At 51.8% G+C, this 11,990-nt stretch overlaps 1 protein-coding gene across 2 annotated transcripts; it reads left to right on the top strand.

The window, feature by feature from the left end:
• Positions 1 to 390: 390 nt before the first annotated feature.
• Positions 391 to 4,020, top strand: Suox (sulfite oxidase). Of its 2 annotated transcripts, none has more exons than XM_052753679.1 (4): positions 391 to 495; positions 1,725 to 1,787; positions 2,049 to 2,226; positions 2,412 to 4,020. In XM_052753679.1, exons 2-4 carry the CDS (start codon positions 1,735 to 1,737, stop codon positions 3,822 to 3,824), a joined length of 1,644 nt encoding a protein of 547 aa, XP_052609639.1. In that variant the 5' UTR covers positions 391 to 495; positions 1,725 to 1,734; the 3' UTR covers positions 3,825 to 4,020. The 2 variants fall into 2 exon arrangements, with proteins under 2 accessions (XP_052609639.1, XP_052609640.1); XM_052753680.1 differs by lacking the exon at positions 391 to 495 and adding an exon at positions 502 to 793.
• The last annotated feature ends 7,970 nt before the right edge of the window (positions 4,021 to 11,990 follow it).

The following is an 11,990-nucleotide window of genomic DNA, read 5'->3' as shown; positions in this document are numbered from 1 at the left end:
CCCTAAAACAGAAGCAGGGCTCAACAGTTGCAACCCTAAACAACTGCTGAGGCGTGGGAATGCCTCTGGGGGGAAAAACTAGCCTTGGTCCCCATGCTCGCGGCCACCTTTGCAGCCCTCGTCACCTTCCGCTGCCCGGGTGCCCGGCATCAGCGAGGCCTGTCGGGGCCCCGCGGAGCTGCGGTCGGCTCCGGGTCATCATCCGTGCGTGTCCACTGTCCCCGGGAGGGAGAAGCAGGCCTGCACCCGCCGGGATCCGGCCACGCTCCGCCCTCCCCCGGCCTCGCATCCGGCGACCCGTGACAGCTGCCAGTCCTCGTCAGGAGCAGCGGCGGAGCGAGGGGCCAATGACTGCGGCGCGGGCGAGGGGCGTGAGGACGCCTGCACGGGCTGTGCGCGTCGTGGCCAGGCCCCGCCCCGCCCCGCCCCGCCGCGCGCGGAGCTCTGGCCCCGCACCGGGCCGGTGAAATTGTTCCCCTGCGGACATCGAGCCGGGTAAGGGGACTGCGATCGGGAGGGAGAGGAGGGAGAGAGCAACGGCAGGGCCAAGGCGGTCCGGGAAGCTCCAACCCTTAGGAGCAGCAAAAGGACCAGTACCTCCGTAAACGATGTCTGGGCGCGCCAGGGGTCGCAGACTGCGTATCTGTCCGGATTCTGGACAGACACACCCTCCCTGCCTAAAGTGTTCCGGAGAGTTAGGAGCTTGCACCATAGAGTGGTATTTCGGTATTTAACCGGCCACCCCCTCCAAAGCCCGGGACCAAGCTGATAAAATCCGGTTGCTGGAATTAAGGTATGGCTGGGAGAGTGCGGGTCCCCGTGGCCCAGAGGTAAAGAGAAGCGGAACTGGCACCTATTCCCATCTTCCTCTCTTCCCTATCCGTAACAACCCACCCCTAGCATCTCAGCGACCAGCAGCCTCTTACTACCGCTCTCCGCTTTGACCCTCCGGGGTCAGAGGGGCACGGGGTTGTGAGGGAGATACTATTGCAGGCCAGAGAGCAGAAACATTAACTTCCTCCTCAGCCCATCCCCTGACACGCTGGCCATTGACTTCTCTCTCCGTTCGCTGAGATCACTACAGGGTAGGGTGGAGACACTGAATTGGGGTTCAGTTCCCAGATAGGGTATTTATTTTAGAGGGGTGGAGGGAGAGAACTGGAAAGGCCTGAGTGAATGTTATTACTTGTTTACTCTTGGTATCAGGTCCTCTGGGTAGAGATGAGGATACAGTTTCAGGGAGGCCCACTGTGTTGCCCGGCGAGCCCGTTAATGACGAGGCCTGGTTGTACATACCCAAGACGGTTTGCTTCTAGAATTTGAACTCCTCTACCCCATTAGGTTGCCGCTACCCTCTTGTCTCGGTTTTCATCGGTCTCACTTTAGAGATAATTACAGACTGGGGCTGGGAGGATAGCTCAGTGGTAGAGCACTTGTCTAACCTTCTCAAGGCCTTGGGTTCAATACCCAGTATCTTTTTTTTTTTTTTAATTGGCAAACCTGCATCTGTCCTTTCCGTTCCTTGGCCTGGGGCATTGTTCTCTCTGGAAGCCTGTGTACCTCCTTCATCCCCACTCCACCCCTTCCGCCTCTTCAGCACAGCCAACCACTGAAGTGCTCCAAGTTTACTCCAAGAACCCATTTGGACCCTGCATTCTTAATTCTCCCAAATGTCCCCTCGCAGGGGTTTTCTTGTTCTGAAACCCAGAATCTTCTCCCTGTAGGTCTGCCACAATGCTGCTTCGGCTGTACAGAACTGTGGTGGTGGGACTTCCACAGGCCCTCAGGTAGGTTATCCCAGCCCGTTACTTATCTCCTAGACTATCTCGTAATTACCTTATCTGGCAGATATTTATCTTATCTGGAAGATAAGATGGTACAGAAATGGCCCTGGAGGAAAGAGAAAGCTGTGTTTCACTGGTCCTACCCATCCGGAAGAAACTAAACTCCAACTGAAAGCTGGTGACTAATGAGGGAGAGGCAGCCACAGACCTCCAATGGTCCTTTCCACAGGACTTGTTGTGCTACTAAAGATCTCTTTCTTCCAGAGTCAAGACAACCCCCTCGAGGCTCTGCATCCCAGCATGCTCCACAAATGATTCATTTAAACCCCAGCACCCCAGCCTCACCTTTTCTGATGAAAACTCAAGAACTCAGGGGTGGAAAGTCATGGGGACCCTGCTGGGCCTTGGCGCAGTGCTGGCCTATCATGACCTTCGCTGCAAGGTAGGCAGGAAAGGGACAGAGGGATCTCACACGCTCTTCCCGGTACCTGCTCTGTCTTCATGCACTACAGACATACTATCTGTTCCTTTAATTTCCCAGTCTAAGACTATGGATGGATGGTGTCAGAATGACCTAGAGTGATTTAATATGCTGTTCCTTTTGCTTTCTCCCTCCCCTACCTGTAGGCTGCTCAGGAGTCACCACGGATGTACACCAAAGAGGAAGTGAGGTCCCACAACAGCCCCGAAACTGGAGTCTGGGTAACTCTAGGCTCTGAGGTCTTCGATGTTACAGAATTTGTGGACCTACACCCAGGAGGACCATCAAAACTGATCCTGGCAGCAGGGGGTCCCCTAGAGCCCTTCTGGTCCCTCTATGCTTTCCACAACCAGCCCCATGTACGTGAGTTACTGGCCGAGTATAAGATTGGGGAACTGAACCCTGAGGATAACGTGTCACCCCCCACCTTGGAGGCCTCTGACCCTTATGCTGATGATCCTGTCCGTCATCCAGCCCTGAGGATTAATAGCCAGCGCCCCTTTAACGCAGAGCCTCCTCCTGAACTGCTGACGGAAAACTACATCACGCCAAACCCTATTTTTTTCACCCGGAACCATCTGCCTGTACCTAATGTGGACCCAGACACCTATCGCTTGCACGTAGTAGGGGCGCCTGGAGGTCAGTCGCTGTCCCTGTCCTTGGATGATTTGTATAAGTTTCCTAAACATGAAATCACCGTCACTCTGCAGTGTGCTGGCAACCGGCGCTCTGAGATGAGTAAGGTTAAGGAAGTGAAAGGTCTGGAGTGGCGGACAGGAGCCATCAGCACCGCCCGCTGGGCTGGGGCACGACTCTGTGACGTGTTAGCCCAGGCTGGCCACCGAGTCCGTGAAACCGAGGCCCATGTCTGTTTCGAGGGACTTGACTCAGACCCCACGGGGACTGCCTATGGAGCATCTATCCCTCTGGCTCGGGCCATGGATCCTGAAGCCGAGGTCCTCCTGGCCTATGAAATGAATGGTCAGCCCCTGCCTCGTGACCACGGTTTCCCCGTACGGGTGGTGGTTCCCGGTGTGGTGGGTGCCCGCAACGTCAAGTGGCTGGCCAAAGTGAGTGTGGAGTCAGAGGAGAGTCACAGCCACTGGCAGAGGCGGGATTACAAAGGCTTCTCTCCGTCCGTGGACTGGAACACGGTAGACTTTGATCTGGCCCCATCAATCCAGGAACTACCTATCCAGTCGGCTATCACGCAGCCTCAAGATGGGGCGACTGTAGAGTCGGGAGAGGTGACGATCAAGGGCTACGCATGGAGCGGTGGTGGCAGGGCCGTGATTCGAGTGGATGTGTCCGTAGATGGCGGACTCACCTGGCAGGAAGCTGAGCTAGAGGGAGAGGAACAATGTCCCAGGAAGGCCTGGGCTTGGCGAATATGGCAGTTGAAAGTTCAGGTGCCAGCAGAGCAAAAGGAGCTGAACATCATTTGTAAAGCTGTGGATGACAGTTACAACGTGCAGCCAGACACCGTAGCCCCCATCTGGAACCTGCGAGGCGTACTCAGCAACGCCTGGCACCGTGTCCACGTCCGCGTGGTTCCGTAAAGGCGTGGAACAGAGCCGTCTGTACCCAAAGAACCACCCAGACTTCCCAGCCCATCCTTGATCCTCGTTGCCGTGGAAGAACATTTCCTTCCTCTTCTTGGGTCCTGACCCTGTATTCACTGTGTCTTAAACTGTACCCAGGCACACACGTTGCACATCTCCACACAGGAACATGGACTCTCCTGGCCTCTGCCTCTGCCAGGAGAGAGCGGTTGGAGAGTCTGGAGGGGAGAAAGCTGTTCTGAAGACATCGCTTTCTCCTCCTACCACACCTCCGCTTCTAATACCTCCCCACCGGGGGCCTTACTTTTGCATCGCTCAGATGCTCCAGCCAAATGTGTGTAGACTGTGTAAGAACCATACATTACTGTTTTCTACTGCCTATGGGATGCAAGGGGGTTTCCCTCAGAGCTCTACTTTTAAAAAAAAAAAAATATATATATATATATATATATATATATATATATATATATATATACCAATAAAGTGTCTGTTTAAGGTTATGGCTGGGACCTCGTGGGCCTGGGCAGTGAACATGTTGCAAGAGGGCAGGCATAAGGCTAACCCACAGCTAGTGGGTGCAGCCGCTGGGAAATCGAGCAGTGGGTCTCCCTCCTCAGGTCGGCTACCATCTGCGGCACACCGCCTAACTGATGTGAAGAGAGAAGTGATTGTTTTTCAATGGTACCCTCCACCCGTTTCCCCGATCCCTGCTCTCTCGGCAGAATGGACAAATAATGCGCAGAGGGTGGAAATCAATATTATCTTGGGGAGGGCATGGGGCAAACCTCGGCCCCAGGAGCAAGACCTGCCGGGGCACATGGGGCTCCCGTGGTGCAAATTAGATGCCGATGAAGAAACAGATTTGGCTTAACCTCTGCACGACAGGGCCTTTTGGACTTACATCTTTCGGCGCTCGGCTATTCTCCCCTAGCTCCTCTCTTTTTTTTTTTTTTTTTTTTTTCCCTCCGCAGTCTCCCCGGCTTGGGGGGCGCTCGGTGTTTGGCCCAGTCGCCTGTCGCCTGGTAGTGGGACCGGAAGTTATTCCGGAGTAGGGGGGGAGGAATGGCCGTGATGGGGGGGGCTCGGCGGGGGGGCCGGTCCCTCCTCAGGTGAAGCCCCTGATGATGGAGATGGAGCCGCCACCGCGGAGCGCCGGGACCCCGGCTTCGGCCTGGCTGCCGCCGCCGCCGCAGTGACCCCATCCCCGCCGCGCTGGGCCAGCCGGGCCGGAGTCGGGGGAGCTCCCCACCCCTCCGCCCGCCCGCCCGCCCGACCGACGCGGCCCTGCTCCCCCAGCCCCCAACAGCCCGCCCCGCGCCCGCCCGCGCGCGCGCGGAGACGCCTCAGGTGAGTGAGGGGCGTGGCCCGCGCGGGCCGGGGGCGGGGCTTGGCCTGCGGGGCGGGGCTTCAGCTTCTTGGACTTAGACGTGGGGGAGCCGCAGCCTGGGGGCGAGGGGCGCTGGCTGGCTGGGGTCTAGAGGGACCGGGAGCTCGTCTGCAGGACCTTGGCCCGAGACCTCAGGGTTGGGGATTTAGACAGGTCAAGAGAGGGCCGAGGACAGGCCCTGACTGTGTGAGGAATGGCTGGGGTAGAGCAGAGGGGCAGAACGACCAAACAAAGCGACCCAGGGCCAGGAAGAGCAAGGTGCCGGGGGGGGGGGGGGGGGGGGGGGGGGGGGGGGGGGGGGCTTCATTGAGAAGGTTGGGGGGAAAGACCCGGGCCTACCTAGGACTGACTCCGGGAGGCCGGCGAGGAGTGGGAGAAGCACCAGCATGGAGCGAGGTCCGTTCTTCTGTCAGTGAGAAGCATGTGTGGGGAACCTGAGGAGCAAGGCTGGGAAGGCAGAGATCCACTGCCCAAGAGAGAAGCCGCAGAGGAAGCCCTGTGGTAAACCTCTGGACGGGAGCTACTTAAACTTGGGTAGCAAAGTGCCTCTTTCTAAACATTAAATCCATCCTCCGTGTACCTCCGTATACAGACCCCTCTCGGTTGGTTGGTTTGTTTTTTTACCCTTTATCGGCTAGAGTTGCATTGTCTGGTTTAGTGGTTTGTTTGTTTGTTTGGTTGGTTGGTTGGTGAATTTGTGTGTGTGTGTGTGGTGTGGTGTGGTGTGGTGCATGTACACAGCACAGCGGCGTGCCAGGGTCAGGACACCTTTGATGTCAGATCGCTCTTCACATGGGTTCCGGGGATTGAACTGATGTCTCCAGGTTTTCAAAGCAAGTGAACCGTGACTGGGTTTTTTGAGACAGGGTCTCTCTCATGCAAGCCAGGCTGGGCCTGAACTATGAAGCTCATGATAACCTTTAACCCTGAACTCGTGATTCTCCTGCCTTGGCCTTCTGAATACTAAGGCTGCAGTTGTGACTGACGGAGCTTTCCTTCCGTTTCTCTGTGGGTTTTTGTTTATTTGGTTGGTTGGTTGGTTGGGGTTTTGGTTGGTTGGTTGGGGTTTTGGTTGGTTGGTTGGGGTTTTGGTTGGTTGGTTTATTTGAGGCAGGGTATTCATACTGTGCAGCCCTCATCGGCCTGAAACTCACTCTGTAGACAAGGCAGGCCTTCAACTCACAGAGATCCGTTCACCTGCCTCTGCCTCCTGATTGCAGGGATTAAAGGCGTGTGCCACCATCCTCAGGATCTCCTGTTTCCCAGGCTGGCTTCATATTTGCTGTAGCTGAGGATGACTTGGAACTTCTGAGCCTTATGCCTCCATCTCCCAAGTGTTGGGATTACAGGCCTTCAGCATATAAATCTTGCTATGTCTTATTTAAATCATGACTAGCCTTTTCTTGGAATAAGTGGAATGTTCAATGGAATGTGGACTTTTGGATATGAGCTGTTTCAGAAATAAGGTACCTCATTTGCTCATCTAAGGTTGAGAATCTACCAACTGCTCCCAGGAAGATTTGGTGTGTCACCAACTAATATGTGTAAAGCTTTGCCCACTTTCTTTTACCACGTTCCTTTTTCCCATGAAACTGTCAACTGTTGTGACTCTTACTTAGTGGCGGTAGGAACTGAGACATCACTCTACACTGTTGCCCACAGCAACCCGAACAGTTCCTTTAAACTTTGGGGGATTTAAACTCAGGTAAAACTTTTTTTTTTTTTTGGTTTCAAGACAATTTCCAAATGAGCCAGTATGAAGAGAATTGGTGACTGGCAAGGTGATGGCTTGGTGAGTGAAAGGTAGCTATCACCAAGCTTTTTGTTTGTTTGGTTTTTGTTTTTTTGAAGACAGGGTTTCTCTGTGTAGCTCTGGCTGTCCTGGAACTCACTCTGTAGACCAGGCTGGCCTGGAACTCAGAGATCCACCTTGCCGCTGCCTCCCGAGTGCTGGGATTAAAGGCGTGCGCCAACACCGCCAACTCCTATCACCTAGCTTTAATGACCTAGCTTGAGTTTAATCCCCAGGACTCACAGGAAGGTAGAACCAACCCTGAAAGTTGTCCTTTAATCTCCCAAAACATGCCGTGACACGCACACACAGAGTGTTGGCCTTGCAAGCCTGGGGACCTGAGTTTGACTCTCCAGCATCCATGTAAAAGCCAAAAGCCACAACACACATCTGAAATCTCATTGTGTGTGTGTGGGGTGGGGGGAGAGGCACAAACCAGAGTCAGGTGGATTCATGGAGTCATTAGCCAGCCAGCCTAACCCGTTAAGTGAGAGACCTTGCCTCAAAATGTAGGGTGGAAGCGGGAGAGATGGCTCAGTAGCTAAGAGCTGTTCTTCTGGAAACATAGATTCAGTTCTTAGCACCCGCATGGTGGCTTATAACAGGCTGTAACTCCAGTTCCAGGGGATCAGACACTCTCATCGGGCCTTAGCAGGCAGTAGGCATGCACTTGGTACACAAACATCCGTGCAGGCAAAGCACCCTGTCTTGGTCACTGTTCTGTTGCTGTGAAGAGACGCCATGACCCAGGCAACTGCTGCAAGAGAAAAGCATTTAATTGGGGCCTTGTTTAGAGTTTCAGAGGACTAGAGCAGTAACTGAGAACTACATCCAGATCCATAGAAAGAGAGCCACTCTGGGTTTGGCATGGGCTTTTGAAATCTCAAGGGCCCACCCCCCAGTGATGCACTTCCTCTAACAAGTCCACACCTCCTAACCCTTCTAATCCTTTCAAACAATGCCATTCCCCAGTGACTAAGCGTTCAAATATATCAGCCTTTGGGGGACATTCGTATTCAAACCAGCACACACCCATACACATTAAAAAAAATATTAAAAATATGAAAAACAACAAAACATGGAGTTCAGCATCATGGTGCACATCTTTAATTCCTAGCGCTTTGGGAAACAGAGGCTGGCCGTCTCTGTGAGTTCAAAGCCAGCCAGGACTCTATAGGGAGACCTTTTATGAAAAATAAAATAGCTGAAGAGATTTTTGCCTGCATGTATGTGAACCATGTTCATGCCTGGTACCCTCAGGGGTTAAAAGAGGGCATAAGATTCCTTTGAACTGAAATTATAGTTATGAGCCATCCTGTAGGTGCTGGGAATCGAACCTGGATCCTCTTCAAGAACAATAAGTGCTCTTCCCTTCTGAGCCATCTCTCCAGTCATGTCCCCCACACCCAATTTTGATAAGTGAGCAGCTAGATAATAGTGTCTCAAAAAACAATAAAATAAAAAGGACTGGAGAGTTTGCTCAGTGGTTAGTTACAGAGGACCCAGGTTTGATACCTTGAACCCACATGGTGGCTCACAGTCATCTGTAATTCCAGTAACGGGGGATCCAACAGGTACACAAGTGATACACACACATGCGTGCAGGTAAAGCTTCATATGCATAAAATAAATAAATCTTTAAAAAAATATCTGGGGTGTGGTGGTGCATGCCTTTTATCCCAGTGTTCAGGAGGCAGGGGCAGCCGGATCTCTGAATTTGAGGCCAGCCTGGTCTCCAGAGTGTTCAGGGGCAGCCAGGACTACACAGAGAAACCCTGTCTTGGAAAACCAAAATAAATAAATAATAAAATAGTGGTCAAGGGAGACAACCAAGGTGAACTTTTTGGCTCCATGTGATCTTCTATATTGTGTACCTGCACACACATGTGCACATAAACCCACAAAAAGAGTTTTAATTATTTTAAATTTTTTATTTAGATTTTCTGTTTTATGTGTACAAGTATTTTGTCTGTGTGTATGTATGTGTACCACGTGCATGCCTGGTGCCTGTGGGGATCAAAAGAGGGCATCAGATCCCCTGGAACTGGAATGATGGATGGTTGTGAGCTACCATGTGGGTGCTAGGAATCGAACCCTGGTCCTCTGTAAGATTAACAAATGCTATTGATCCCTGAGCCCTCTCCACCAGGTGTGCCCGCTTGCCCCGCCCCTCTCCGGTAAGTGAACTAGTACAATAGGGTACTTTGGATGGGGTCCTAATCTGATAAGTTAAGACAAGAGCCACTAGGGTTCCTTAAGGGGCTTAGGACATGTCTTATTGTAAAGGTGGTTTCTGGCCAGAGTTTTAGAAAATTGTAATTTTGTAACTGGAAAAGGAGAAACCACCTTAAGAAAATGTTAATTGTACTGAAATGTGTGATACTTGGCTGGTGAGAGTCTTCAACCAGACTCTGGGGTAGGGTTCCTTTCTTTCTTCACATCTCCATAATCTTTCCTGTCTTTCTGTCCTGCCTTTTTGCCAGCCCTCGTATATCTAATAAGTTCTGTTGTCTGTCTTCCCTCATCCCTCAAAGCCTCAGCTCTGGGGCTTTTCATCCTCATGGCCAAACAGATGGCCATTGAGGCCTGGTTGTCTCCCTTTACTGACATTACTCACTTTGCCTGAGACATGTTAATTTTCTAAGGAAGCATGAAAAACAGGTTTCTGACTACTGGAAATATTTCCATTTAAGTTAACTCAAATTCTGGGAACAGGGCCAGTTGAAATGTCGAAGGAGCTGGGTGGTGGTGGCATAGGCGAACTTGATCCCAGCACTCAGGAGGCAGAGGCAGGCAGATCTCCAAGTTCAAGGACAGCCTGGTCTACAGAGTGAGTTCCAGGACAGCCAGAGCTACACAGAGAAACCCTGTTTCAACCCTCCCCCACTCCTCACCCCCACCCCCCCTAAAAAAGATCAAATGAGACAAAGTTTAAAAACAGTATCTTAGGCAGGGCAGTGGTGGCACACACCTTTAATCCCAGCACTCGGGAGGCAGAGCCAGGCGGATCTCTGTGAGTTTGAGGCCAGCCTGGTCTACAGAGCGAGATCCAGGACAGGCACCAAAACTACACAGAGAAACCCTGTCACGAAAAAAAAAAAAAAAAAAAAAAAAAGGAATAGTAAGAGGGACGAACCCCTCAGACAAAATTAGCCTTAGAAGACGCTGACTTTACCCTTGGTAAGCAGGTTTCTCTGGAGCTTCTGCAGTGGACTTCAGGGTGATCAGAGCCGCCTTTGTGGGAGCATTGACTGAGCACAGAGAGTTCATGGGGATCTTCTGGGCAACCCCGTTCACCTCAGGGGGTTAAGAGTAAAGCGTAGTCCAACCCATGACTTTTCTTCCAAGCTAGTCACTTTTGAAGCCAAAGATTATCTCTTTCAGGTATTTGAAATTATGTAGATGTCTTGACTGGGGTAGGGTGGCAAAAGATTGGGGGATACAGAGAATACTGTCTTTGGTGACAATGCTGGACAGGAGTCCCTGATACATGCTGGTCCAAAGAGCTCACTGTTGCTGTTTATGAAACTGAATTTTCCTTTTAGTTTGAAATCTGCAGCTTATACTTTGTTCTCAGCACGGGAGAAACTTATCCAACGTTTTACTGCCCCCCCCCCATGTCCCACCCACGTTCCACAAAAGAACTCTTTTCTCTCAAATTGACCTACACTCCCCGCCCCCCCCCCCCCCCCCGCCCCGCTTTACATACAATGTGTAGGTGCACACATGCTAGCCAAGGATGTTAAAGAAGGAGATGTTATTGTTGGTCAGGTGCTTCTAGCCTCATTTTTCTTGCAGGAGCAACAAGGACTGTGGGCCCCGGTGGGTGCAGACAATGCCGTGGTAGAGGTGGGTGGGGGGTGGGGGGGACTCCCTTCCGTCACTGGTCTCCTGATTCTGCTCGCTGGAGAAGGCTTTGAGTTCCAGGCTGTTGATTTGCCCCTTCTCCTCAGAAGCATCATAGACTTTGTCCCGGTAACAGAGAGATAGGGTCAAAGTCTGCCAAACAAAAACACCTAAGAACCTGTAAGGTTGCCATGAAGCTGGCCCCTAGGTAAGATGGACCTTGCAGGCAATAGTCAGCACACAGCCTTGTGCTGGACTAGCGCTGCTTTTACCATAAAAAGATCTAGTGAGCACCAGTTTGGTATTGTTCTCGAGCCCGTAATTTCTGAAAAGACACAGGACTAAGAGGATTATTCTTTATAAATCTTGTGTTTCCAGTTCAAGGATTTAAGTCTCTGTTCACAGACCTAAAAACTGTTCATGGGTTAAGTATGAGACTGAAGTTCCAATCCCAGGCACCCACATGGATGCCAGGAGTGGTGGCTCACTTGTAATCCCAGCACATGACAGAGACGGGGGAGCTCCAGGGCAAGTTGGCTCACTACATTAGATAAATGAGGGAGTTCTGGGTTTGACTGACAGACCCTGGTGAAGAGAGAAAGACACCCAACATCAATCTCTGGGCTCCATGTGCACACACGTGCACATGTGCTCACATACATGTGCACCCACAAGAATATGAACATGCATACAGTCACTCATAGTAAGAAACAGAAAACAGGGTTCTCCAAGCTTTCCAGCTGGGGCAAGATTAAACCCCATGGCAGAAACTTCTGCTCATGTCCCCAGTTTATTTCTGCTACCTTTTGTTAACCAGGTAAGTGGCTTTTGGCTTGGGTTTCATCTCCAAAGATTAGAGATCAACTTTCAACTCCATTCCAGCTCTAAGCTTTAGGAGCCTCTGTCCTGGGCCCGGTTCAGGAAGTAAAGAAGCTTACCAAAGTAGCTTACCACAAGCAAGAATCTTTGTTACCCAAGGAGCCTGGAAATGCCTTTTTGGCCAAGTAACAGTGAGCTCTCTGGAGCAGCATGTGTCAGGGAACTTCTGGCCACCAAAGACAGTGTTTCTCCACCTTCTCAGAGTTTACCACCCTGCTCCAGTCAAGACTTCTATGTAATTCCAGGCACCTATCTGGGG

This window comes from Peromyscus californicus, unplaced genomic scaffold (assembly GCF_007827085.1).
Source record: "Peromyscus californicus insignis strain IS unplaced genomic scaffold, ASM782708v3 Scaffold_24__1_contigs__length_46423439, whole genome shotgun sequence".
NCBI classification, from domain to species: Eukaryota; Metazoa; Chordata; class Mammalia; order Rodentia; family Cricetidae; genus Peromyscus; species Peromyscus californicus.
Note: the sequence above shows the minus strand (reverse complement) of the source record. Positions and strands in the feature narration are given on the sequence as shown.

Bases quoted from the DNA above. Each gene is read 5' to 3' on its own strand.
- Suox (XM_052753679.1), top strand. From the start codon at position 1,735: ATGCTGCTTCGGCTGTACAGAACTGTGGTGGTGGGACTTCCACAGGCC. The intron at 1,788-2,048 runs GTAGGTTATCCC...TCTTTCTTCCAG, and splicing joins GGACTTCCACAGGCCCTCAG to AGTCAAGACAACCCCCTCGA. The intron at 2,227-2,411 runs GTAGGCAGGAAA...CCCTACCTGTAG, and splicing joins ATCATGACCTTCGCTGCAAG to GCTGCTCAGGAGTCACCACG.